Raw genomic sequence first — 27,310 nt, forward strand, 5'->3', positions numbered from 1 at the left:
GTCACATGATGAAAAGCTTAAGCTTCCCCCCTGATATGAATCTAATACTGTGTCTGACATGAAAGGCATCCAGGCTGCACACGGGGTCCGCGGCAACTATATGAAGAAGCAAAGACTAATTTCCAGTCTAGTTTTCACAGAAATGTACTTTTTCTTTACTCTCGATGGAGCCAAGTGTCATTAATTTTCCAATGCTGCGCCTCTCATCTCGCTGCAGCGTTATTACACACCATATTCTTCAGCTTTAATAAAAACAAGCTGATCTTGTGCTGGAAGGAGTAAGGCGTTATGCAAGACCATTGCCATTGTCAGGATGGACGGAGAAGCTTTAGTAGGGGAGATGAGCACATGTCCTGTATCTAGTACAGCTGTAGCTGTTGAAGCTCATTGTGATTTTCACGCTTTTTTTTAGCTTGAGAGTGTCTGTACTTAACTTTTTACAATCAAGTTTTCTTCGACAAATATTGAAATTTTAATTCAGTGCTTGTTTATCGTAGTCTTTTTTATTTCAATTTTTTTTGGCCCCAGTGGGAATCAAACTCCAGATCCTGGCATCGTTAGCGCCATGTGGTCCCAGCACTTCATAAGCTGTCTTGATTATGTGCAGAGAATAAAAAAAATTATATATATATATATATATATATATATATATATATATATATAAATAAAGATGGCCTGCTAGGATTTGACATTTAAAATCAGACATCAATTGCTGCCTGTCTGGATACACCTCGAGCTCAGACACACAAAGGAGCCCAGAGGAACCTGTAGCTTGGATCATTTGGATGTTGATTTTCAGCCTCAGCCCATTAGAGGTGCCCCTCTTGTATAACTGCATCGTGTCCAAAGAGAGTATCACAACAGTGTTGCTAACTCACATGTTGTTTTAAGTTAAGCCTTGTTTGGGTTATAAAAGGTAATGGAAGCTACAGTAAAGCTTGTATAATGTGAGATCTTTTTTTTTTTTTTTTTACACACACACACACACACACACACACACACATACACACACACACACACATACACACACCTAGGGTTAGCACAGAGGAGCTGTGTGCTTGTGTAACTGTGTTTACACGTCTGGGACTGGTGCTGGCACAAGAGCTAGACGAATGTGGTTTATCCAGGGCCTCTTTCTCTCTAAGCCACCTTCCTTTCCATTCAGCGTTGACCTTGGTGCTTATAAGGAGGCAGGGCTTGACCTACATCCACCCCCTTAACTGGAACTGGAACCTCCACCAGCCCCCGCCGAATAAAGAGACCTGACACCCTATTCTACTTTCCCCGACCAACCATTTTCTCTATTTGCTGCACTTAACACATAAATGTAAGATACAGCACAGCTCCAGCAGTTTTGCAGCGCGTCTGGCAGCAGAGAAAAGTGGAGCAGCGGGGCTTCATGACTCGTCTCTGAGGCACCAACATGTCTGTGTGCACTAGGTCACCATTAGCACGCAGGGGCTTAGCACCGGGCTGGTGAGAGTTTAGCGGCAGGTCAACCCTCCTCTGGTTTTTTAAAGTGGAGTGTCAAACTGTGGCTGATGCAAATGAGTACACACGCAAACACATGTAGTCGCTAGCATCTGGTGGGACTAATGTTCTTGTACGGGCAAACTGTGTGACACTGGGGTGCTAACATAAGGCACGCTAATGTTCGGAGAGCTAGAGGTTTGTGTAACCAAATAAAACATTTCAAGCCATGCTGTGGTTTCAGAAGGGCCGAGATGTGTAAAATCACTGTAATGCGCGGTGACGAGTGGCTCACTACAGCTGTAAGAGAAGAGGTGGCACGCTGCAGCTGAAGTAGAACTGTTCAGTTCACTAAGTCTCTTTAAAGGTAAAAGGTTTTTAAAAGGTAATAATTAAATGTCACTCCCGCTCCTACAAATATAGCTCTTGAGCAGAAGCTAAACAAAGGTTGCTAAGCGACACCAAGGCTCCAGTGAGTGATGAGTGATGATTTTTGGCTGGCGCATTAATATTTAAATTAGCAGTCAAAGGTGTGCGTTGATTAGGTATTTCACAATGGCTTCAAACAGGAATCCGGCGCTGACACAAAGGGCGTCGCAGAACAAACCGCTTTATAAATGAATGAAACTCTCAGCTGTTGTCAAAGGGAACGTGCTCGTCGAGGAGGGACGCGTTTAATGTATGGAGGGATTACAAAATCAATGCGTGAGTGAGCGCAGCTTAATGAGGGGAGGGTTTGCATGAGAGCACCGTGCGTGGTCTGAGATATATCATGAGCTGTCCTAACCCACGCAGAGGCATTTGAGGGGGGGGCAGTGTCATGCTACCAGGCATTAGGGGCAGCCCCCAGCTCAGCTAATATCTCTCCCCCAGCCAAGAGAGGCTCCTCATTTTTCTGGCTGGATGACATGTCATACCTTCATGGGTGTTAAATGACTGCAAAAAAGCCGCGTGTACGCCTGTGTTTAAATAAGGCAGAGGATCCTATTTAGCATTCTGAGCAAGACACGAGATAATGGCCACCTGGAAGAGGAGATGTAGAAATTAGGAGGTGGCGTGGACTGGAGAGGCCTGTAGATGGTGTTAACCTCTGGAGCAGTTGTTGTTGTATCAAGGCGTGGGAGGGGTTTTGCCAAACATACAGCAGGCCAACTGATAAGGGTCGCCTCTATTCCAAAGGCCACAGGGACGCATCGCCAAAATGCAGGGACTCATCACAGAAAAGGCTTCTTTTTTTTTTCTTTTTTTTTTTTTACTCCTTTTCTTCCTTTGTTTCCCTCTCTCTCCCTTTTACTGTCTCCCTCGATCATGCTCTGCAGAGCTCCTTGCACGATCTTAGGGAGGAGAGAGAAAGAAAAAAAAAAAGAGAGAGAGAGAGAAGAAGAAAAGTGGGTCAGGGCGACCTATTTTTTTTTCCCACAGTTCACGGAGGCAGAGGGTGGCGGTGTTATCGTCAGTTAGACGGGGAGCAGGGCCTGATGGGGAGGCAGGGCCTTGTCGCGAGACGCAGCCACTCAGAACTGGGTCAGCAGCAGAGGCTACGTCTTGTAAACGGCTTGTCATACTGGGGAGAAAAGCTGCAAATGAACCATAGATTATGCGCCCCAAGCTGAGCACTGAGGTCTCTCCTCACTCCCCAGCCCCACACTTCAAAAAACACACGCACATATAAGCCTTACAGTAGTGCAGGAGTCTCTGAAGCACTGCCACCTCCTATAAGTTCCTCTCTTCCCCCTCTCAGTCTCCAGTAATAGCGTTTGATTACTGCAGTCAGACCTGACAAGCTCAAAGCCCGAGCCACACAGGCTTTTAAGTAAAGGATCTTTTCACATTTCTCTTTCTCTGACACGCGGGTTGCTGTTTTCTAAATATAGGACGCTTTCTCCCAGATTTGCTCGACTTTATTCAGGTCAGGTTATTTACTGTACCAAGTTCAACTGTGGTTTAGAAATTAGCAATACAGATGCTTATTCAGCTGCAATGACCTCTTTGCATATCATCAGTACCAAAGCCAGACATGTGAATAGATGATTTGCTTACACGAGCCCTCCATGAGATATTTTTTTTTTCTGACCAAAAAAAAAAAGAAGCTTTTATTGAACCAATTCTGGTGAACTTTTCAAAGGAACCCCAATAATGCTGCAGTGCTGGCTAAACCAGAGCAGACCCCATTGTGGATAATGTCCGCCGTAACATGTGATCAACAGTCACCACATGTGTTCTGTCATTGATTTTAAATAGTCTGTTCTGTCTGTGCTTGTTGTTCCATATTCTTTGTGTCTCGGACAGACAAAAGCGGGATAAACACTGGGTTTGATCTCCTTCCTCACAAATAATTGCTGTGCTCTGTTGCATTGAGCTAAGACCTTTTGGAACTAAAAAAAAAAATCAGGCCTTGTTCTTGTGTTGGGGTCTGCATATGGAGCAATGCAATTTTCAAGCAGCAGAGCTCACTCATATTTCACTATGTGGAACAAATCTGCCTGTAATGAATCTCCCAGGACACTGTGGTGCCTCTACAACCAAGTCTTTGGGCTCTCCTGCGGGGGGGGGGGGGGGATCTATAGTGGGCCTTTTTAATATTTCAACACACCCATCTCCCTGATATGAAAACTGGATTTTACAGCAGACGTTCATTAGAGTTTGTTGGGTTTTTTTGCTTTCTCTATATCAGTCCCGACTAATGTTAATCATATTGGTTTCGCCCTGTGTAAAAACAGCCTTATTAGCCAAGGTGTCACACTAACAAACATAACATAATATCCTGAGGTGGGGCTAAACATTGCGGGGGATCGGATTAGCAGCAAGACTCCAGTTAGTACACACACCCGGCTCTCCTCAGCGCCACAGCTCCCGAGCCCTGCCACTGCCGGGCAGCAGACCTGTCTAATGTTATTCTTAGCCCCAGAACTTCATGTCTCTGTGCGAAAGCCCCTTAACGCTAATTGAGGAGACTGCTCATGGCTCATGTCGCTCAACAACAGCCTCTGAGGGGCTGTGTGCATGTCACCGTCTGTCTGTGTGTGTGTGTGTGTTTGTGTGTGTGTGTGAAGGTGAGACACGCTGAGCAGTAAACCAGTCAGAACCAGTACTTGGCCACTTCAACCAGGGTTGTGTTGTTTTTTTCTCTTTTTTCTCTTTTTTTTTTTTTGGTGATAGGGAGCCACCACAGTGCCTTTAGCAGATGGTTTCCAGCAGGCCTGCGTATGACATGTGATAACATTACAGTTCTGAAAGGTCAGGCATGAAGAGAACCAGTAGGAGGGCTAGGCCGGTCTCCGAGTGTCCAAACCTCCAACACGGTCCTCTGCGCGCGCACACACACACACACACACACGCTATTGTGCAGTGTGTGTGCGTTATGTTAAAAGGAAAAGGGCTTTTAAGGATTTTCAAACACCCAGTATTGAATGCATTGCTTCTAACAGGGCAATGCAAATATTTACTGTATTGCTTGAACCTTGGTGGCCTGAGTCGCAGTCGCTGGGAGGGTGCCGCAATGTTTGCATGCTGATAAAAACCTTTCTTTGTGCTTTTACAGTAGACTAGGCTCAGTTTGACAGTGCAGAGCTGGACTTTGGACTATGGACCATGGTGTTTTCTCTGGAAAATCAGAGGTCCTCGTTGGGACCCAGCAGGTCATCATCAACCTGTCAAAACACTGGCTCTGAGGCGCCACCCCCTCTCTTAGTTAGAGAACCTCGATTGGCCGGTAAGCCGACGCTCATCCTTGGAACAGAGGCTGGGATATTTGTTTTGAAGCTACAGGTCACTTTGTGCCAATGGCTCAGAGCAGAGCTGGGGAGGGAAACAGTCTGGAATTTCCTCGTACGTAAACAACACTTCTGGAGTGGATGGCCATCTCATCACACAGGTGTATTCTATAAAGCACCCCCCCCCCTCCCCTCCCCTCCCCCCTTCCTGAAATGGCACAGGGCTTGTGCATGAAGGAGGAGGAGGAGGAGGTGGTTTAAAAATAAATCCGCGCAGGCCGGTCAGACATTTTGAAATTCTGTTTCTATCTCAGTCTGATAGAGAGGTTAAAGATACAGCATCCTGATAAATCTCTTCCCACCAGGGGGAACAGATAAGGAGTGGCGTAGATTGAATAAAAGAGCTGAGGAGAAAGGGGGAGGATAGATGGGGGGGGGGGCTGGGAGGAGGACTGAGATGTCTATCAGGCCGCATGAAGTTTTTTTTTTTTGTCTTGCAGATCCAGTTCAAGGGCGCCCGCAGGCAAGGCAGCTCTCGCTCTTGCCGTGCCAACACTGCTGCTCAAGGTCATATGAGCCAGCCCTGTGACATTAAAGAGGAACAGGAAAGGGGAACAGGGAGGGGGGGGGGGGGGGGGGGGCAGACACCATCAACCACAGACTTGCACACACAAACTTGCACAGAATTGAGTTGTAAGGGGGAAAGTGGCCTTTAACCTCCTTGAACCTTTCCTGTGACTTTCTGCACCAGCGTCTGGGTCTACAGTGGATTTTGTCAGGGCAAGAGCTTTTTAAAGGCAGTAATGAGAGCGTCTTATTCTCTCTGCACAGAGCCAAGAGATGCTTGGCTAACTGCTTTGTAGTTGCCAGCCACACATACAGGCAGCATTTGTGCGTGTGTGAAAGAGAGAGAGAAGGGGGGGGGGGGGGGGTGGAAGAGAGAAGAGTCACAGTGATAAACATCAGGGGAGGGAGGTGGAGAAGAGAAAAAAAGGCCTTAAAGTTATTTAAAGGGACAGCGAACCAATGGCAGTCCAAATGTTCGTCAGCTGAGGGTTGAGACTAAAGTGTGTTTTTAGCTTAAGTGAATTTCACCTTTTTTGACCCATCAGCCTTCACAGACGCTGCTGTGCAGGCAAACTGTAGTGCATCAGCAGGTGGTTTTGAATGGAGCAGTAGTACAAGTAGAGTCACAGGTCCAGGCGATTTATAGTAAGTCACACTGATTAGCAGTAAATGGCTGCGATGTGTACAATTACTCAGCATTTTAATGATGTTAAGCCTACAACCCCAGTGGGTTCCTGAAGTGCTCATTTGAACATCAGTGTTCCCCACAAGTGAGAAATATACTTGGGATGAAGGCAGCAGGGGATGACCACTAGTGGCAACAGGCCTTTTTAAACTTGATATTTTGACTCGTCACGACAGGAAAAGTACAGGTGTGAATAAAACATTTTTTTTTTTTAGAAATGAATGAAGGCTGAATTCCATTTAGCTGCTGCAGTTTCAGGGTCTTGGTACTGTGAATGCTGGCTCACTGTCATGTCTTACTGGGACACATCCTTAATGTTATTAATAATACCTGTGGTTTTCCAACGGTGTCAAGTCAAAATGCTTATGTGGAGATTATCAATTATTACGATGTAATGGTGTCTCTTTTTTTTTGGATGCTTGAGTGGCTGTTGATATTAGCTTATGTGTGGGAGGCACTGAATGTCATGATACGAGACCTATCATTTTATATCTGCATGTGATCTCAAGCGGAAGCATTCGCCTTTCTTACTCACCATCTGATGGGTGAGTTAGTTGTGATAACCCCATATCATGTTTTATTTATTCATTGGTTATCAGGGACATTGCGCATTAATAACCATTGCCGTTAATGTGAGTTGTTTTCCCATCTGCAGTCCCTGGAAGTCAACTTGAATATTGTTAATCAATAGCTATTTTTATACACATTTGCAACATAAATAGCAGTCGCACTCTTGTTTTCGTGTTTTGATATCATAGTAACAAACGTGAGATCGTCATTGAACATCCTCCAGGTATACTGAGAGTGTAGATAACAGAGTGTACAGTGTCCATGCTCGTCCACTTTTTGTTTACATTCTAGTCGTGTGTCCGTCGGTCAATCGGGTATCGCTTGCAGTGCCCATTACATTGTGACAAGCTGTTCATATCTGGGTTGCACTTAAGGCATCGGAGTGGCGCAGTGAGTTCAGAGAGTGTCTTTTGGCCTGGGGAGCTGAGTAGCATCCCGCTAGCGTACTGTATGCTGCACTGAATTATCATGAAGAGAAAACACTGGATCACTAGCACCTCCAGTCCAGGAGCTCTGCAGTGTAACTGACCCTGACCTCTGACCTCCCCGTGACGGGGGAAAGTGGAGAGGATTTCCCTCAATGAATCACATTATTAATAGAATCCAATGATTAATTCATACAGCTGAAATTTAGCCCCGTAGACGAGTACGGTTTTAGGAATGAGAAGCACCTCCTCATCTATGATTTCACACCAATACCCGGTGAAAGTAATGGGGGATGATTTTTGGACGAAGATAAGGTTATGTTTTCTGGAACAGAAGTAATAGTCCTACTATCATCTGAATTTCATTGTAGATGTAGAAGTACAGGCAGACATTGTATGAGTCCACAAAGTCAGTCAGGCCCGCTAATGGAGCTGCTTCAGGCTATGCATCAATATGACATCACAGATTACAATCTTTAGACTTTTGGAGCACTTTAGGTACTTTCAGTGCTGCAGGAACGGAGCAAAAACTGGCCAACAAAACACTGAGTCATTATAACAACAATCACAGAGATGGGTGGAGCCGCCTAACAGAAATTACTAAAGTAGTCCCGTAGGGACTTGTTGTGTCTGTGGGACTTGATAGGAATTTTACAGTGACCTTAATGAACTTGATAGTATCTCTCCTCTCATACGGTATCGCAGTATTCCCTATTACATTGTTCCAAAGTATGGGAGTGGGATTGGTTTACGGAAGTTGTTTTTTCCCCCAGTCACATGTATTTGCAGAGTACATATCATTTACATTGATTTCAGAAAATGCAGTTGATGCTGAAAGTCTCTCCGGCACGTCAAAGTAACCAAAGTCAGTGTGCGGTATGTTGTAAAAGACCATTCAGAAATAGGCTCTCTTTTTTTTTTTGATAATGAATTTGTACATTTTCTTTACACCATATGCTAAAGTCTATGCTACTACTATTAAACAGTGTTTAATGGGGCAAGTTACTAGAAAACTGTAATTAATTACTCATTACACGTTACTCTTTGAAAAAGTAATTACATTACTTTACTAATTAGTCAGCAGCTAAAGTAATGCGTTCCATAACTCATTACTAGTTTCGTTACCCAGCCCAGAGACCAAAAAAAACCCTGTCACATCTCCTGCAGTAAATTTGCGTAGAAATAGAAAGCGAGACATTGCGACATTACGTCCCCAGAAGTCCTCACCTCAGCAGCACACACACACACACACACACACACACCCTCTCCAACTCCAAACAAAACTAGAGGCGTGACAGTAGAGAGCCAACTAAGAACACACAACATGTGAGTAAGACATTTTTGGAATTACGGGAAGTCACATTTCACCTCTTTTGGTAGAGGCTAACTCCTGGACAGACTGGTCCAGTATGAACTGATATTAACCAGCCATCCAGCTCCCGGTAAAACGGTAAGCAAGCCGTCAAAATGTCAAAGTAACGGAGCGTTACTGGGATTAGTAACTGTAATCCCTTACGCTGTACTTGTTACTGTTACGTGTGGTGCTGCCCGACTCAACTGCTGGTAAACAGGAAATGGTTTATACGTGCCGATGGAAAATGAGAGTGTTGCTACCTTGGAAAAAGTCCCTTGCAGTGATGAATAATAAATTGACATTCAAATTGCAGCAGAGAAAGTCCTTTCTGTGGAGTGTTGCTCAGGGGATTTCAGTGTTTATCCCTTTTGCATGCTCTAACTATATTAATGTAACTGGGCATTTTTTCCTCTACCTGCACAGTCCTTCCCTTCCATTTTGTGCGCCGGTTGACCGTCTAGCAGGGAGGAGGAGGAGGTTACCCCAGACACCTGTAGCCGAGTGAAAATCGTCCCCTAGGGCAGAGGAACATGTGTATTCAGCCTGTATGACACCTAGCCTAAGTCTCTATGAACTGTACTTTCTACTCAGACAGGATTTACTGGATAAGTGTCCCTCGCACTTGTGACGCAATCCTTTTGAACACTAACCACTCAAAGCTGGATTTGAAGCTCCACTGAACCCTGGTGAACTTTGACATTTAAAGTGGCGCTAAGGAAGGGAAGAGTGTGGAAAGAGTTTTCCTCTCAGCAGCTCAAACCCCCACCGCGTATCCCCCCCCCCCGGGGCGCTCGATCACACCTGTTCATCACCCAGCTGGCATACCACTGTTTTCACTCTTTCTTTTGATTAAACGAAAAAGCATTTAGACTAAACAATCAATAGGTACAGGCTCCAGTCCTGAATCGCTCTAGCATAAATCTTCCCGGTGCCTGGCGTGGAGTCGTCTCTGTATCATTTTTGCTGATTAGTTTTCCCATTACTCAAAACAGATGTGTTCGCTGGTGATGAATGATCCAATTATGGGATATTTGTCACCCATTTGATGTCTGCTAGTCTGGGACTGTAAAGGACTTCAGTGTGGTGCTACAACTCCGGTCCACAGTCCACCGTGGCTGGGTACGTGTTGACCCGGCCTTTTGGATTTGTTTAAATGGCCGACTGGCCGCTGCACAGAGGTCGCCCTGTGGTGGGTTTTTTTTTTCTGTCTTCAGCAGCACCCGGCCATTTCTCCCTGATCGTCTCATCAATCTTGTGGTTCTAGATAAGCGAGGTCCTCAACAGAACCTGGAGTTACTACTCAGCACTCGCTTCATTCAGATCAGAAGAGTTGCCCTGTTATAGAATTTAATTTTACTATTGTATCCTCAAAAGTCTGCACACCCCCCCCCCCCCGTTGACATGCCTCAGATAGTAGTCATACATGTCTAAACTGTAGTTGACCCCCCCAACTGCTCCACGCACCAAAACAATACACAGACACTCACAGCTGAAAGGGTTCATGTACAATCCCCAACCCCCCCTCTGTCTGTGGACAGTAGGCTGATTCTGCAGCCTCCCTCCCTTCCTCTCTTTCTCTCTTTCTCTCTTTCTCTCTCCTGCTCTACTGTGCTGTGCTGAGCTGTGTGTGTGTGTGTGTGTGTGTGTGTGTGTGTGTGACAGCTGCCTAATTGGGCATTCTCCCCTCGTCGGAGCGCCTGCCTCTCCTCTCTCTCCTCCAGCCTGGGCCGGGGCTGCTGACGAATGGCAGCGGATTACAGATGAGGACACGGTGACCCGCCTGACCTTGCTGCACAGCCGCGGGGGAGGGGGAGGGGGGGGGGCAGAGCGCTAGGGGTGGGGCGGGCGGGGTGCTAGGACTGCAGAGGGATAGAGGGAGGGGGTGGCAGTGGCGGTGGGCGTAGGTTGGGGGGGGGGGCAAGTGCCGTCAGGTCAACGGAGGAGGCCGCGCGAAGGTGGGCGAGATATTGGGATGGGGGGGGGGGGGGGGGGGGGGGGGGGTTGAGGGGGTTGTTTGCCAGGTGGCTGGGCGGGCAGGCGGGTGATCAGGCAAATGACAAGAGTGTCACATGACAGTACCCCCCCCCCCCTCCACTCGTGTCAGTATGTCAAGGGCACAAGCCCCCGCTGGCAACCGCCACTGCGGCATTTTCCCCCCCTTTTATTTATATATTTATTTCCTCTCTTCCCCCTGCCCTTCCTCCTCCTCTTCTCTTTTTTTTTTTACTTTTTTATGTGTTTTTATGTGTCTATCAGATGAGCAGCTTCTATATGACTGCTGGCTTGCCTCCACACACCCCCGGGCCGCCGATGTGGTCGGTCAAAAGGAGGCGGCGGATCCTTGAGTGTGGTGAATTTTAATTTCTGTGCGCACTGTAGATATTTCCATGCCCCCCCCCCCCCCCCCCCCCACCTTCCTGCTGTGTGTGTGAGACTGCCAAGGTGAGGTTGTGTCCTCTTGTTAAGAGCGATTAATGGCACTCGTTATGTACATAATGAAATATCCCTACTGATGCATAGGGTGGCGTTGTCTCTCTCTCTCTCCCTCTCTCTCCCCCCCTCTGTCCTATTGCCTGTATATGTGTATGTGTGTGTGTGCAGTGTAACATTCAGGACGCTTTGTTACAGCCTCCAGGCAACTCTGGTATGTGTTTGATATGGTGTAGAGAGTAGCCCCCCCCCCCCCTTGTAAGCCATCTCTCCAAATGAAAAACGAACGGGAATTAAGGCCCTGTCAATTCAGTCGAGTTTGTTCCTCTTTTTCGCTTTAGATGCGCACAACACTGCAGCTCCCTGCGTGACATGTGTTCTGAGAGATAGAGATGGGTGGCTCACCACCGAGTCCCGTTTTGACTGGCGGAGTAAATTTAGATCTAATCTCCTTGTGTGTGTGTTCTTTTATAGCCCGAGAATGTTCACCTAACATCAGCTTTTAAGTTGACCTTGTTGTGTTGTTTGCTCGTCTGAGGCTCGTGTGTATGTGTGTGTTTCTAGGACGAGACGCTGCTGGCTTCCCTATAGGTTTTTATTTTGACCTCCTGTGTGCGTGCGTGTGTGTGTGTGTGTTTGCTTGTGCGTGTGTGCGTGCTAACACCATTCAGTGCCTGAGTCAAGCTGTGCAAGCTCTTTTAATCCCACGCCCCGGTGCACGTAGGCTTGATTAGTGGCAGCAGTTATCTGTGCAGAAGACAGCCCGCCCTCCTTTAGCATTTGGTCAGGTCTGGGGCACTGGGGGGGTGTCAAGTCATGAGAAAGGTGAACGAGGAAGGAGAAAGGCAGAGGGGGGCGGTGGCGGAGGGATGGCGAGAACGAGGGAAGAGGGGAGGGCTGAAGCCTGATTAGTATTCTAAAGGAGCACTCCTGCCAGTAGAGCAAATTGATTACTGCACTTTACCTGTATCAGCCTCCACAGCTAAGGATGACAAGGTACGGGAGCATGATGTGTGTCTGTGTTCACCCCCCCCCCCCCAACCACAGCAGAATAGGTGTGTTAGCATTTGGCTTAGTGTGGATTTTTTTTCGGTCCTCCGTTGAGAACTTTTGACTACATTCACCGCTGGATAGTTTTCTCTGTCCTCTCCATCTCCTTCATTACGGCGAAATAATAGGCCGGCTGCAGTTGGGTGCTGGCCTTGTCTCTCTCTCTCTCTGTCTGATTTAATAGTCAGTGGCTGACTGAAGGAAGACAGACTCATTTCCTGCGAGCCTTGGCCCCCGTGCTTGTCTGCATCCAGGCCGACAGTTAGTGGCAGTTAGTGTTTCTCTCGGTTACAGTAAAAGCAACAAAGAATTCTGCGAAATTCAATTTTTGGAAAAAGAAATTTGTCGCCGGTTCATTATTTCCGTCAATACGCAAAGTATAAAAAGATGGATTCAGTCGCGGCCTGCAAGGTTTTCATTCTAGCTCCTCGGGCGCTGATTGCACCTGGGCTGCCAGGTGAAGGCAATTAATTGCAATTAACCTGTGCTTAGATAGAAAGCCAGCAGTAGTTTGAGTAATGACAACTAGGATCAAGGCCCACTGACATAGATACAATGCCTCTGTTTAGCTGCACTTCTGCTTTTGCCATTGGTGACTAAACCAAATATGTAAAGGAGGACGTCTTCTAAATTATTCGCACGAAGAGTGTTGTGTTCGCTGCTGGTCCCCGGGGCCCGGCCCAAATCATGGACCCTCCATTCACTGGCGGAATGTGGCCACGGTCTTACCTGACCGACCTGTTTTTGAAATCCAGTTTAAACGCAGAAGCAGATTTATTATTTCATTATTTCATTTATATGATTAGGTGGTTATAACAAGTGATCCAAATGCATAGGCGACATATATATATATATATATATATATATACATGCATTGTCTGACTAATACGTCTTTTGCTTTTTTTCCCAAATTCTCTGCCCAATAAACATGGCTGCTATAGACTAGTAGGGAGGTTTCAATGTAAAGAACTGGGATAAAATTTGAAAAACATTCGTATAATGATGAGTTTCTGACCAGGGCAGCTCACCCACAAATACTGGACAGACAAAGCACAGCTCAGACAGGGCCTCACATCGTTTTTTTTCCAAGTAAACATGCTGTATTTAGTAAGAAGGGCATACCGATGTGTGTTGGCTTTTAAGGCTCACCGGTGAGGGGAAGGCTTCAATATAAGAAGGAGGAGGTCAAGCTAAATAAAGTGTGTTTATAAGATATGGATTTATCTCTGGTTCAGTTGGAGATCAGGGTGATCAAGAAAAGGGCTTTCAGCACGTAAAGAGAGTTTGTTGGCTATTTCACACCTTAACTTCCTGCTGTATTTAATCCTTGTAAGCTTTAATTTATCTCATTATGCATATTTGCATACATTCTTACATTTTTTTTTTTACATATCTAACTCAGAGTGTCCCTGAAAATATGATACAAAGACAGCCGTCCTTTATATTGGCAGTATTTTTGAAGTTTCCTTTTTAACCACAGCAAGTGATTTTAGAGTCAATCATCCCATTATCATTAAGAGATGGAAATCGCCCAGGACCTGTCTAATATTAGGATTACAATGTTTTGGGATTTTTAGTTACTTTTTAAAGAGTGGACTGTGCAGTAGTCAGCGGTAGAGGTGAGTCATACTCGGATACACGTTCCCAGAGTCTGTTTGCAGTAATGTAACAGGTCATTAGTCACCTTTTAAGTGTTGGTTCATGTTTTATAAACTGAAATCCAAAGCAGTGTCACAATTTCTGTCCAACGCTTTATTGTCATCGTCCCCTTGTTGCCATTTCCATCCCCATGCCCCCATGTAAGTTCGTACCACCTTTTTTTTTAACACAGGTTACAAAGTGCTTTGCATCAACATCAGTACAGGAAAAAGAAAAGAAAACAAAAAAGCCCACCTACCATCCAGAGGGCGCCCTTGAAGTTAAAGGAAAGCCATCCTAAAGAAGTCTACAGACTCAGCTGATGTAATGAGAGGGGGGAGATTGTTCCAAAGTCGACAAATGAACGGGCGCCTTTGGTTTTTTCCTTTGGCACGTGGTGTGTATATATATTAAGTATATGTGTATAAACAAAGGTAGTGATTGGTTTTTTTTTTATCAGCATATAAATGACTCATAACTACATTAGTCTTATTTTGGCCCCACGGAACACTGGAAGTCGTCTAGGATTTTTGGATTTCGTGTGGTTGACCATGCAGCAGCAAATGTATTTGCCCACAGGGCAGTGATGACAAGTATTCCATCATAATCTCCGATGTAATTGACCGGGGTTATCAGATCTCAATAACTGGTTAAAATTAGTTTTTGTCCGGTGTTTTGCTTGAAAAGGAATCATATGAGGCTCGTGACATCGACTTAAATAGCTGAGGTTGCCTGTCTAAAGATTACACTTGGGTTCAGGTTTTGTAACAGCGGGGTTCAGGGTGGGGTTGCAGGAAGGCAAGCATACTATTGCTAGTTGGGGAGTATAGTTAGCAGCAGTTACTCATTTTGTTTTCCTGTCAATGTTGCTCTTGATGGGACATATACAGAGTTTAAAGATATTGTCAGTGTACTTGTTGTTTGTGCCGTCTGCACCTTGTTGCCGCATCATGTCCCTTTTTAATATATTTAGGTGTAGTTGGATAATAAGTGAGATTACCTATTCAGCTACCAGGTGCATGGATGTGTTCGCTCCACCCCCACCCCCACCCGATTGCCAAGTTACAAATTCGTGTTTAAAGGTTATTTTGGTTATTAACCTGGATGCTAATTTCGATTCTGAGACTGTCAGGAATATTTAGAGCGAAGCTGTTTTTTGTCGGTTGCAGCAGCAATTGCTCCGCGAGCACCGGGTCGGGCATCGGGGGCCAGGTGTAGGACTAATCTCATTGAAGTCTCCTGTTCATTGGCATGTACTCGACCCTGCCAACTGCATTTGTGCTGCTTGAGATATTTTCTCAGAAAAGGTTACGCGTAATTGTTTTATACTTTATTGGGTTCAATTGATCTAATTGAGTTAAAATATTCATTTGATTGTGTACCTTTTGAATAGGACTGCATTGTTACGTAAAAAGGACAAACTGTTTTTGATGATTCTAATGGAATGTCCCCTCACAAGCGATTGTACCCTGTGTTATCATTCTCCAACCTCACACAGAGCATTAGGCTGATTTAAAAACTAGAAAGTAGGTCAATGGGAGCATTATGAAAGGCAAAGTGATAGCAGAGATACGTCCTCTTCGTTTTCTGTCACTTAGACCTCTGTGACACGCCATATTACTCCAAAACATCCCAAATTACTCACAGTTAAAAGAAAAAAAGCAGCACTCTTTTAACCCAATAAAGGCAAAGACATCTTGCTGACTCACGGCAATAGCCTTCTTAGGGCTGATGCCAAGGATATTATGGAAATGATTCATTAAAGGCCAAGGTTTTTAGCTGGTTTTATCCAGCTTTCAGGGCAGCCTGACAGTGGGACATTTGATCTCAATTGCAAAGTGGCCCATTTCCCTCAGACATCACCACTGCAGTCTGTTTCAAGAGCCTAGCTCTGCCTTTTGGCGTGCTGGCCATGGGGCAATCAGCTGTTCCTATTTCCAGCACCAGTGTTTACAAAAAATATGTGTTGTTTCAGGGGGGGGGGGGGGGGGGGGGGGATGAGCACCGTTTTGGACAGACGATGTAAGCAGAAGATTACCTCAGAGCCCAATAGAAATGAATCAGGTATAGATTGATGGCAGCCACGGCTCATTAAGAAGGGATGTGTGTGTGTGTGTTTAATTGATGCACTAATTCTCAGCCACTCAGGAAATGGCCCTTGGGTGGGTCTTCCAAATGGCACACAAATATTTACTATGGACACAAACATTTTGGTAAGCACATCCAAGCCAGCCTGGGCATGTAAGGTCTGTGATACAGTGCAGTGATATCATCATTGCACTGGCTAGTTTGGCTTGGCCAGTCAACTGGGCTCTGAACCACTTAGATGACTCATCAGTGCGCATGAATTCCTCTATGCTCTCTCTCAACCCCTAGAACTCTTTGCACTGATGAGTCCAGATGAAGTTAAAACCCGCCCCCGCGCTCCTCATCCAAGGCCACATGCGGGCCAAGAACTTTAGCACTGCGGTCCCATTTTGTTCAAGTCTGAAATGTTAGCATGCAGTCATCACACACATTTCCTCACATTCAAGTGCTCTGAGTGGGATGTCCCCCCCCCCCCCCCCCCCCAGTGGATCGCCTGTGCTACTTAACACAAGAGGTCTGACTTTTCAGCGTTCATGTATCACATTTCCTTTATGTGGGGTGCATCCACGGGTTTCTGTGTGCGCACATGGAGGCATGTGTGCTATGCATGACTTGTTTGGTCAATGCATCCTAAGAAGTGGGTCACAGTGCCCTAGTTCTCATTGTGCGGGCGTGCATGCGTCTGTGTATTGCATTTCAGGGTTATTTTGTCCTGATTGACTTATCTGCAAGAACATCTCCTCGCTCGAGCTCTCCTGCTGTTCGGTAGCATGTTATTCTCTTGTTTACCTCTCTCAAGGTGAACGAGAGCTTTTAATTCAACTTTCCTCTGGTGCACTCGTTCACTTGTGGAAGGCATGGAACAACCGCGTTTGGTCAGGTAGCTTATGTTTTGTCTTATTTAATCACGTCAGGCCATATTGAATTTTACAAATAGCGGTCACGCTGCATGTGTAAGTGAGCTACCCCGTTGAGTATGTGCAGCAGGGCTGGGCTGCAGATTACATGATATAATAGTGTTTAGGCATCGCCTCTCCTTTTAAATTCCTTTAACCTTGACTCCCCTTAAATGCACGGAGAACACATCTGCCAGGCTGGTGTCAGACATTAGTAATACACACCGCTCGGGCAGCATTGTCACTTTTTATTAACGCCCAGAGCTTTGCATGGACACCAGCTGTTGCATCAAGTGGAAAAGCCTTGGCGGCATGAATGACCTTGACTTTAACTGCCGCTCCTTTGACTCTTCCCCTTTTTAATTCTTTTGTTTGGTCTCATACATTTTAAATGGCTTAAATGGATTACCATTCCCGACAATGAAGGTCATTTAGGAACTCTTTTAAGATAAAAAAAAAAAGGCTGTATTACTTGCAAGTGTGTTCATGCCTGTGCCAGTGGGTTGTGGAGTGGGTGTAATCTGGAGGTCAGCGCAGGGAACAAAGGTCACATTTTGAGATCTAATCTGTGACATCTGCATCGGCACATTTTTATGTAGCCCTCCTGGTAATGCCGGTATCTTAGGAAGCGGCTGAGAGTGCAGTGTCCTGTTCCTGAGAGAGAGAAAAAATGGATGAAGAGCCGACCAGCCAGGGGATGATGAAGCTTTCACCCCTCCCCATCACTTGCCCTCCCTCTCACACGTACGTGGTCGACTGTTGGGGTAAAAATCACTTTAGTATGGTGCCTGCACTGTCATTGGCTGACATTGTCAAGGATAATGGATAATCACCACAGAAACCGTAGAGCAGCTCATTGGTGGTGTGGTGTCCCAGAGTGGGAGGGGGGGGGGGGGGGGGGGTGGAGGTCAGGCTTTTTGGGTGCCACCACCAATGAGATGACATGTTAACAGATGTGTAAGGTCATTTTCAATGTATACACCAGGGGAGATAATGTAATAGTAATGCACACATCACACATTCTGAGAGAGGGAAGGAGGAGGGCTGTGTGCTTTAGGGGCTCAGTATAGAGGACAGCTTTCCCTATATTAAGGTCATTTATTTGTTAACAGAGCTCTGTCACTGAGGAGAACATATTTTTTCTTGCCCTTGCTGTAGCGGGCCTTTTTGACACAGGCTCTGTCATTACATGTCTCTCAAGAGCCTGGAGGTCCCCACTTTGTTTAAAGAAGTTATAGTTAATGTGAGACACTGAATGCAGTGGCTCTGTTGTGTGTGTATATAAACTAACATAGTGCAGTCTCATAGTGTCCCTGTGCTGCCTCGTCTGCTCTGTATTGAAGTTTCTTTGGGCAAAAACATAGACAAGGTCAACTGTAATTCCAAAGGTTCACTGCCAGCAGCAGAGAGATTAACAGAATTTCCCATGTTGAGACCGTGTCAGTGTTTCTTTTCTATTTAAATTCTCTCTCTCATTAACTGTGGGGCTGTATCGTGGCATGTTAGCTAGTTTACCGTGCTATGTTGAAGGTAAACACGTGTACGTGTTTACTGTGCCGATCAAAGTAGTGTTACAGAGCATTCTATTATAATTGCGTTAAGCTCGCTGGCGGGAAAATAGCCCTAATCCTGAACATCTAAGATTAGCATGACAGCAGACGTCAGATGGCCCAGTATGACCAGGTTGGCTTTTATTGTTGTCAGATTTAGGTCAACAGCTTTAAAATGGCCTTGAACTGTAATTGACGCTGATGGGCCAATCTCAGTTAAGTTATTCTCTTCTATACAATGCAGCACAGTCTGAAGAGTCTCATCAACCTGTGTGCCTTTGGTTATTAAAATTGCTAACCTGATTATTTCCCTACTGCTACTCAGACTTAATTGCGCGCTGATCAACTTAAATCTGGCTTCTAATCCCAGCTCGTTTTCAAGGTGGCATTAAAAGTGTCACCTCGTTGCCCTTACTGTCATGACAACCTGTGGACCTTGGCCACGGGGATGGATTTCAGCCTGATTAGAAGCCTGCTGCCTTGTTGTTTTTGGCCCTTGCTACTGCTCTCTGTGAAGTATTTAGGCTGGTGGCTGCGTGGGTTGCCATGGCCTTTCGTCATAATCAAGGGCTGCTGTCCTGTTGTGTGACCTGCTATGTCGGTCCACTCAGCGGACACCAAAGGTGAGGACGGCATCGGGAAAGGACACGGACAGCAGCTGAGGCGAGGTGGAAACGCTGTATTAATTAACCTTTATGGGATGCGGCCAGGACTGTCGGAGGTGTCCTGTATCCACGGAAACCACGCTGACAGGGTTCAGAGCAGAGGTCTCCCAGGGCAGCGCCGCTGACACTGTCATGGCAACTGGCACAATGCTCACCCCAGTGTCACCGGCTCTGCCCTCCTGACAGTGGTGTGGTGTGACAGGTGCACCTGATCCTTGAGCCCCCTCACCCACCCCTCAATACACACACACACGCAAAAAATACACACACACACACACACACACACTTGACAGTCAAGTACAGCTTGTCTGTTAGCTATATCCTTGCTGTGATCCTCCACTGCCTTTGTACTGTACCCGTAAACACGACTCACATCAAGTCACTTCATGTTTTGCTCTTGTCTTCTGATTTGAAAATAATTCAGGCTCGAAAGAGCTAAGCTCGGTGAAGGATTCACAGCTGCCCAGGTGTGTTAATAAAGAGAGTGCAGTGGTGAGACTGGAGTAGCCACCAGAACGGCTTTCACGTACTCTATGCATGTGTGAGAGTATGCATGCACACGTAGAGGTCTTCATGCACATTTTCATGCTTGTGTCTAAGCGTGAATGCTTAAATGCTTACTTGTGTGCATGTGGGTGGGTGGCTCCTGCTTTGTGTAGATCGAGGGTTGCGTCGTGTAAGGAGCAGGAGGTGGCGGGTGGGGGTGGGAGTGGGGGCTGGGGGATAATCCACTGAAATGACAAGCTGCATAAGAAATGATTCCCAGCTCTCACAAGACCCTTCACTTTTGAAAGACATCGCTGTGAGGGGCTTACAGCTCAAGACCTGAATGTTTTCAAGGTAGTGGGCTTGAATTTTCAATTTGGATCCAATCAGGCCTAATCTACATTTGTCGTCTGTTTGGTGGCTGCGAGGGGAGAGTGCAGAGAGGAGAAGGAGCCGTGTGCAGTCAATCTGAAATGTTGCTAAGTAACAGAGATGGCAGACAAGGTGGTGAAATGAATGTGATATAGTGCTGTGCAAATCTCTGCTTTTCACACAGTTTCTCCTTTTTCTCCTCCCAACCATCTCTCTCTCTCTCCCCCTCCCTCCCTCCCTCTTTTCTCTCTCTCACTCACTCCCTTAGGTCCCCCATGTAAGATCTGGAGAGCTGAAAGGCGCCACTGACAGAACCACAGCCAGGCCTTAAGACAGACATCCCAAACATCCACAGCCACGGAATGTGTCAACATCTTTGTGGTGAAATCCCGCTGACTCCTCGCTTACTACTCACATAAGCCTGGAGCTGGGCCTTCTGGGATCCTACGGTGTTTAAAGGCATACAACAATGCCTGGGAGGCCCACCTGCCCCAGATTGCCTCCAACTATGGTTGCTGTTTCACCAAAGTGCTGACTGTGCCCACTACAGAGAGGGATCACATCCGGCCAGTGCATCCTTCAGCCCCGTGCAGACTCGCTCTGTGCAATTGCCTGCCCTGTTTTTGGTATTTAGGAAGTACATGCCACTGTCAACCAGATGACCTAGTGGACATTTGTTTCCCAGTAGCAGTGCTGAACCATACGAGGGGATCCTAGTATTGAACATGACTCATGGGGAGGAGCCTGGCCCTGAGACACACAAGGATTCAGCTGTTCTAACTTATCTGGAAGGTTTACTGATGCATCCAGTGGTAGCCGGGCCTGGGGCCACGGCAAGCGGGAGGTCCGAGGCTGCCCACAGCAACCAGGAGCAGGGTGACAAGGTGGGCGGGCCCTTCCAACTGCCCAACCATGGACCCACAGCTCCCAAGGCTGGAACCAACGGGCCCACACTAGGTTCTTCGCAGCACCTAAAGAAGGCCCGCCTACTGCGCTCTGGAGCCTGGAATGATCCAGGGAACCAGCGGATGAGTTCACCCCCAATGGAGCTGAATGGCCAAGGGGGGGGCCTGCAAAATGGAGCACTAGAGGGATCGCCTCATGCAGGGGAGAGCACCCTGTTGGCTTCCCTGCTTCAGTCATTCAGTTCACGGCTTCAGAGTGTGGCAATGTCTCAGCACTCTAATAAACCCCCCAGTGAGTGTTCTTCTCCCTCCAAGGCACCACCTGCAGACAAAGAGCCACTTCCGGTGTATGGGACAGCCTCAAGCCGCTTAAAGGGGCTAATGAGGAAGAGCAAGCTTCAAAATCACAGCAACACACCTTACAGTCGCCGGGGACACAGTCAGGACAGACCCCCAGAATCACCTCGGTCAGCACACAGTGCCACGCCTCCCTCTGCTCCAACAGCTGCTGAATCAGTTTCCTGTGCCGAGCGTCTGAAGGCCGTGGCCAACATGGTGAAAATCCGTTCTAGTCCAGCACCTTCACCCAAGCCCAGTGTGGCCTGCAGTCAACTGGCCCTGTTGCTGTCCAGTGAAGCCCATCTCCAGCAGTACTCCAGAGAGCATGCCCTCAAAGCCCAGCTCTCGGGAAGATCTGCCAGCGAGAGACTAGCTGCCATGGCAAACCAGCAGCATGGCCAGGACAAAAGGCCACCTAGTGTGGGAGGGACTCAGCCCGGAGCCCCGGACACACTAAGCTCCTTAACAACCCAAAATGGAATGACGGCAACAACCACAACAACAACAACACTCCCTCGAACAGCCCTGTCCAGTCCACAGAGCCCCTCTTTGCTGCGTGGCCATAGCCAAAGCTCCCCACCCACTCCCCCTCATGCTCCAAACCACACTCACAGCCAACCACCTAGGGAGAAGCGAGGCTTTGACTCACGTCCAACCCGTCCCCCCCAGACATGCAGCAGCTTGCTGCTGCTGCTACTCAACAACCACAACAACCAGAAGCAGCTGACAAAGAATGGGCACCTGGAGGACAGCTGTGGCATTCTGCCACCAAGCGGCTCCTCTTCAGTCACATCGGACAGCGAGTGCTCCACCCAGGAGAGGAGCCTGACCAAGGACAGCAGTGATGCAGAGAGTTCCTACTCGAGTTGCTCTCCCATTGACCTCTCCATGAGAAGCCGGGCGAATACACAAGACACAGGGCCCAAAACTACCACCCCCTCTTCCTCCTTCTCCTCCTTCTCTTCTTCCACCTCTACCCTTTCTTCTTCCACCACAGTGTTTTCCTCCACTCCAATTGCATTCTCTCCTCAAGCTTCTGCTCAACCCTCCACTACAACCTTTTCACCCTCCTCTACTCTTGTCTCCTCTGTTTCCACTGCTATTTCTTCCTCTTCCTCTTCCTCCTCCTCTATCTCTACCTCCTCCCTGGACAAACTAACAGAATCTTTAATAAACAAGTGGAAGCCGGAGACATCAGGATCAAAGGTGTCCAAGAACAAGGAGCCTGAAATGAGCCCAGACCTAAAATCCCACCCTAAGGTCACACTTATGCAGCTTCTTCTTGAGCGCAGAAATAATGAAATGGGTAATAAAAGCGTAGGTAACCAGGATTTGCCACTTGATATAACTATGGCCACCATGTCTCGAGGCCAACCAAAGGGACTGGTGTCCTGGGAGGAGACCAGAACAAAAAGCCCCATAGATAGACCTGTAGCCTCAGCCCAGCCCCTCTACTCTCTTAATCGTGACCCTAGCAGTGTACTATCCCCTTACTCTTACCCCTCCCCCCATGTCCAGTCCAGCCCATTGGATTTGTGTAAGTCTAAAGCCTTCCCTGCTGAGAAGTCTTCAGAGCCTGCCTTCAGTGCCAGTAAACTGTTACAGAATCTGGCTCAGTGTGGCACAGCTTCTTCATCCCCACCCATCCCCTCCAACAAAGGGCTGGGTCAGGAGCCCGATGCCAGCAGGCCCCTTGCCCTATTGGAAAGGCTCAATGCTCCAATCCACAGGACCACCACCACTCCACTCTCTGATGGACCATCAGGCAGTGGCACACCTTTCAGTCGGAAGGAAGCTTCTCCTCCTTCATCACAGATTGAGAACCTTCTAGAGAGGCGCACCGTGCTACAGCTCCTTCTAGGAACAGGCTCAGCTACTCCTACAGTCAGCCGCAAAGATAGGCCCAGTGGCAGTGGAAGGAGGAGTGTGGACGTGGCAGGGGGGTTCTATGAGAAGAGCCCCGGTGCTTCCATCATCTGTGACAGCTCCAAAGGGCCCCCTTTGGACATAAAGGTCAAAACGGAGCTCACGGAAGAGGTGGGACCACCCCCGGCCATGTCTGAGGACTCAAGTGGCAGAAAAAGACCTAGTGGCTATGAGAAGAATAACCCCCTCTCAGATTCTCAACAGGACTTTAAAACAGAACCACGGCCTGCAGAGGTCATAGCAAAATATGGCCTCCTAAGCCAGTTGCTTAAACAACAGACTGCTACCTACTATACCAGTGCTGCTATGCAGGCTGAGTCACAGCCCAGACAGTTTAAAGAGGAACAGAGGGAGTATCCAAGCCCCAATCCTAAGAAGAGACGCCTCTGCTCTGATCGGACTGATAGTTTGAATAATACAAGCTCTCCAAGAGCAGTGGACAGTGGCAACACAAACATTTTTGCCTCTTCTGCTGTTCAGGAAGAGCCTGACCTGCAGAGGAGTCTGAAGGAAGAGGAGGCTCCACCCAGGAGCCCACCAAGTGAAACCCTCACTAGAGAGAGTCGGGGCTTCAATGTGCTCAAACAGCTGCTGCTTTCTGACAACTGTCTGAAGGAGCTGTCCCAGCAGCCCCGGGGGACACCCAGTCCTTCAGTCCTGCAGGCCAATGGCAAGACCAACGGCAGCATTCTCAGTCAGCCTGCCCATAATCACAGCTTCCTCCACCTGCCCGGCTGGCACCCCCATGGTTCCCTCAACTCAGGGCTTCCAAGTAATCTCAGACCACTGCCCACCCCCCCTGCAGGTGACAGCCCTATCCATACCCCCTGGAGCCGCCACCCAGCTCCATGGCCAGTCACTCAAAAACGGGACCCCCCTACTCTAGTCAAACAGGAGCCTGAGAGCCCTGTGCGATGGAGTAGTCAGGAGAACGAGGAGGAGGAGGGTTGTGACTCAAACCTGGACTCTCCGCGACTCTCACGTTCCAACCCTATCCTGTATTACATGTTGCAGAAGGGCAGCATTCAGCTGAGGAAGGAGGTGAGAGATCAGGCAGAGGGAACCCAATCTGTGGTCAGAGTCAAGGAAGAGCCAATCAGTGACATGCATGCCTATGAACACAATCTGAGCTCCACCCCACAATCACCGACCCACAATGACAAGCACAGCCATGAGAGCCAGGGGCTGAGCCAATCATCTGAATAGAAGTTGTATCAACTACAGAAAAACACAAAATGGAATCGAATTCATTGACTCTTTTTTTTTTGTTTTGTTTTTTTTTCTTCCCTTTTTTTAATGACTTGCCAAATTGGTTTGATGAGACAAATAACAAAGAATGCAAAAAGATTTTTTTCAGTGGAATAGAGCAAGTTCAAATTCAAATGTATACTTACATTGGTTTCTCAATTTCAAATAGTGAGGTCATGGAATGGTACAAAATGTCTAATTGATTCAGCCAGAACTACGTCACTGTCACAACTTCCCATCAGTGATTATCATACACTACATATTTCATTTTGTCAATTATTGAGTCCTCCTTTACAATTTGGTCTTGTTTTACACTTCTTATTTGTATCTGAATTGTGCACATATCACTATTCCATGTCCTCTTTGTTGTCTGCCATAAAACATTTAGAAAGAACATTTCAGGCAACATTTATTATTGATGACTCCAAAAATGTTAGCGCTCAGTTCAGTGGACATTTATTTATTTTCCCCATCAGAACATTTTCAGATAGACAGAGTCCCATCAATTTTAGATAAGATTCCAAATACAGTCATTCTCGGGCAGACACAGTGGTCTATTACGACAATGTACATGATAAATTCATTCAAAGGAGGACCTTGAAAACAATATTCGCACTGCAATAGTTTCAGTGAGGATCCTACCACAATGAATGCTTTGTCTTGCTTTTCCTCAAGATTTCATGGTGTTGTATGATTACCAATGGAGTAAGAATATACCAGTGGAGGTTTGAATGGTCACAATTCATTGAATTATGCTTTTATTTGAATTGAACTTTTAAGGGCAATATTCGACAGTGCAAACTCAGGGTGCCGTGTTTGCAGATTGTGCCGTTTTGAGCAGATGGGTCAACAGAGCATGTGCGGTGCTTACAGTTGAGCAACTGTATGTAAACAGGTTTCTAGAGCAACAGTTAAAAGGCTGCAGTGTCTGAGAAACGTATGTTACCATCCTGGGTAAACCCGCGCCACTTTCCTTCATGCTCACAAAAAAACTGTGTGTGTGTGTGTGTGTGTGAAGCACATGGCTTTTTCTTTTCATGTCAATTAAAGGAGCCCCCAGAGTTTGCACTATCGAAGTCCGCTGTCTTTCCAGAATAATTTAATGGCATGTAATAAAAAATGTCAGTATTGTTATCTGTTGAGAATTTGACAGTTTGTGGTTTTTTTCATCATTTCTTAACTGTTGTGGTTTATGGACATGTTTTATTTTTGTGGCGGTCTCTTAACTCATAAAATGTCAAAAGAATTGCATGATAATTAAGAGAAGACCACAGGTACATCTTTGTTTTCAAAGCAGCTGGATATGTGTACCTGCCCCCCAATAATCACCAAGACATTTTGGTGTCTTGAGGGATATCTGGTATCTAGCTCCTTATTTTGATTGTACTGTATTCTTTTCAGTTAATTTCACACACTGCTTTATCCATTTAGTCTTGTGATCTTTTTAATACATATACCTATGAAGTACGTCTCTTTGATTATTAATACATTTTCACAATGGTTAAATATATTTGTGTAAATAGTACTTTCAGTATGAAAGATGACTATTTTGTAATGTTTAAGAAAAAGATATTACCCTAGTTTTTAATGCCCTGATATGTAAATATGAATTATATGCGTACAAGTGTACATACAAAGGCAGAGGATGCTATGCCCATCTTTTTTTGGTTGGTTTGTTCTTTGCATGTGTCTCTATGTGGTAAATGATAATCTATCCTGCGCTGTGTTGTGTAATAATGTCTGACTCTCCTCACTGCTGCCTGTTGCATGCAGACGCATGGGAACTACCTGTGTATCCCTACTGGTGATGGGGGAAAATGTCAAGTCTTAAAATAGGTCTTTTTTTATCACAGAGAGAGGTCCGTTTAGAATATGAACAGTCCCTAAATAACCACAGACTGTTGAGCAAGTTGATTAAAATGTGTGAAAAATAAACGTGCATTGAATATTTTTGTGATTTTTCTTTTCTGTTACTGGTTAACAAAGCTCTGTGAAAGAGCTTGGGGCTATAGTGGGGGATTGACGTACAATCATAGATCTGCATTGTGCATCTAAGAAATACATTTGTAGCAGCAAATATATAAAAAAAAAAAGAAAAAAAAAAGGTGTTTCATTTTTTTCATGTGAAGACCTGAAACATTATTTCATTTTTTTATGTTTTCATTTTTGGTGTTCATTTGCACTGATATCTCAGAAATAAAGTACTGAAATGCATGACCTAGTATGATTGTGTTCCTCTTTTTCTAGTTTGCCCTTCAGAAGTGTGTTTTTCTTGTGGACGTATGCAAGTATATCAGATATTATAAGATGTTATCTGGGGAAAGCTACCATTAGACGTTTTTGTATTTTTCTGTAAATTCTTTTAAACCGTTTAATCATGTTCTCTTGTTTGAGGGTCATGTGCGGCCGAGTTTTAATTCACATCGGTGGTCACTTTCGCAGAGCATATTAACATAGACCAAAGCAACCAATAGAGCAATTGGGGCGCTGTACATCCCAATATCTGCCTTGCTGCACAATACAGAATACCATTATTAAAAAAAACAGGACATCAAAGCCAAACTGCACTTTGTGTAATCAAAGACTCTGGGCTGTTCAAGTAGAGTGAGAGGATGTCCTGTATTTGCCCCAAAACTTCTGCTTCTGAGTTGGCTGCTGCTCACTACAGTGCTGAGTCTTAACAAAGGCAGGAAAGACACTAACAGGAGTGGGGTGGGGGGGGGTGGGGGGGGGACACATGGAGGTCACCAGATGTACGCTGAATGCCCAAGGATGTGCCCTACAAAATGGAAACTATATATTTTATTTAAAAGCCTAGTTCTCATTGTACAGTCGATCCAGAGAGTTGTCTATTTTGTGATCATTTTCTTGACTTGAGAAAAACCGCCTGTAGCGTGAGACTTCCTGAAGGTGAAGACGAGTTCAAGCTAAAC

At 46.3% G+C, this 27,310-nt stretch overlaps 1 protein-coding gene across 1 annotated transcript; it reads left to right on the plus strand.

Moving 5' to 3' along the window:
• The first annotated feature begins 20,605 nt into the window (after positions 1 to 20,605).
• nrip1b (nuclear receptor interacting protein 1b) lies at positions 20,606 to 24,349 on the plus strand. Its single transcript, XM_070917850.1, has one exon. The coding sequence runs from the start codon at positions 20,685 to 20,687 to the stop codon at positions 24,333 to 24,335; it is 3,651 nt and encodes a 1,216-aa protein (XP_070773951.1). The 5' UTR covers positions 20,606 to 20,684; the 3' UTR covers positions 24,336 to 24,349.
• The last annotated feature ends 2,961 nt before the right edge of the window (positions 24,350 to 27,310 follow it).

Source organism: Enoplosus armatus, chromosome 13 (assembly GCF_043641665.1).
Source record: "Enoplosus armatus isolate fEnoArm2 chromosome 13, fEnoArm2.hap1, whole genome shotgun sequence".
NCBI classification, from domain to species: Eukaryota; Metazoa; Chordata; class Actinopteri; order Centrarchiformes; family Enoplosidae; genus Enoplosus; species Enoplosus armatus.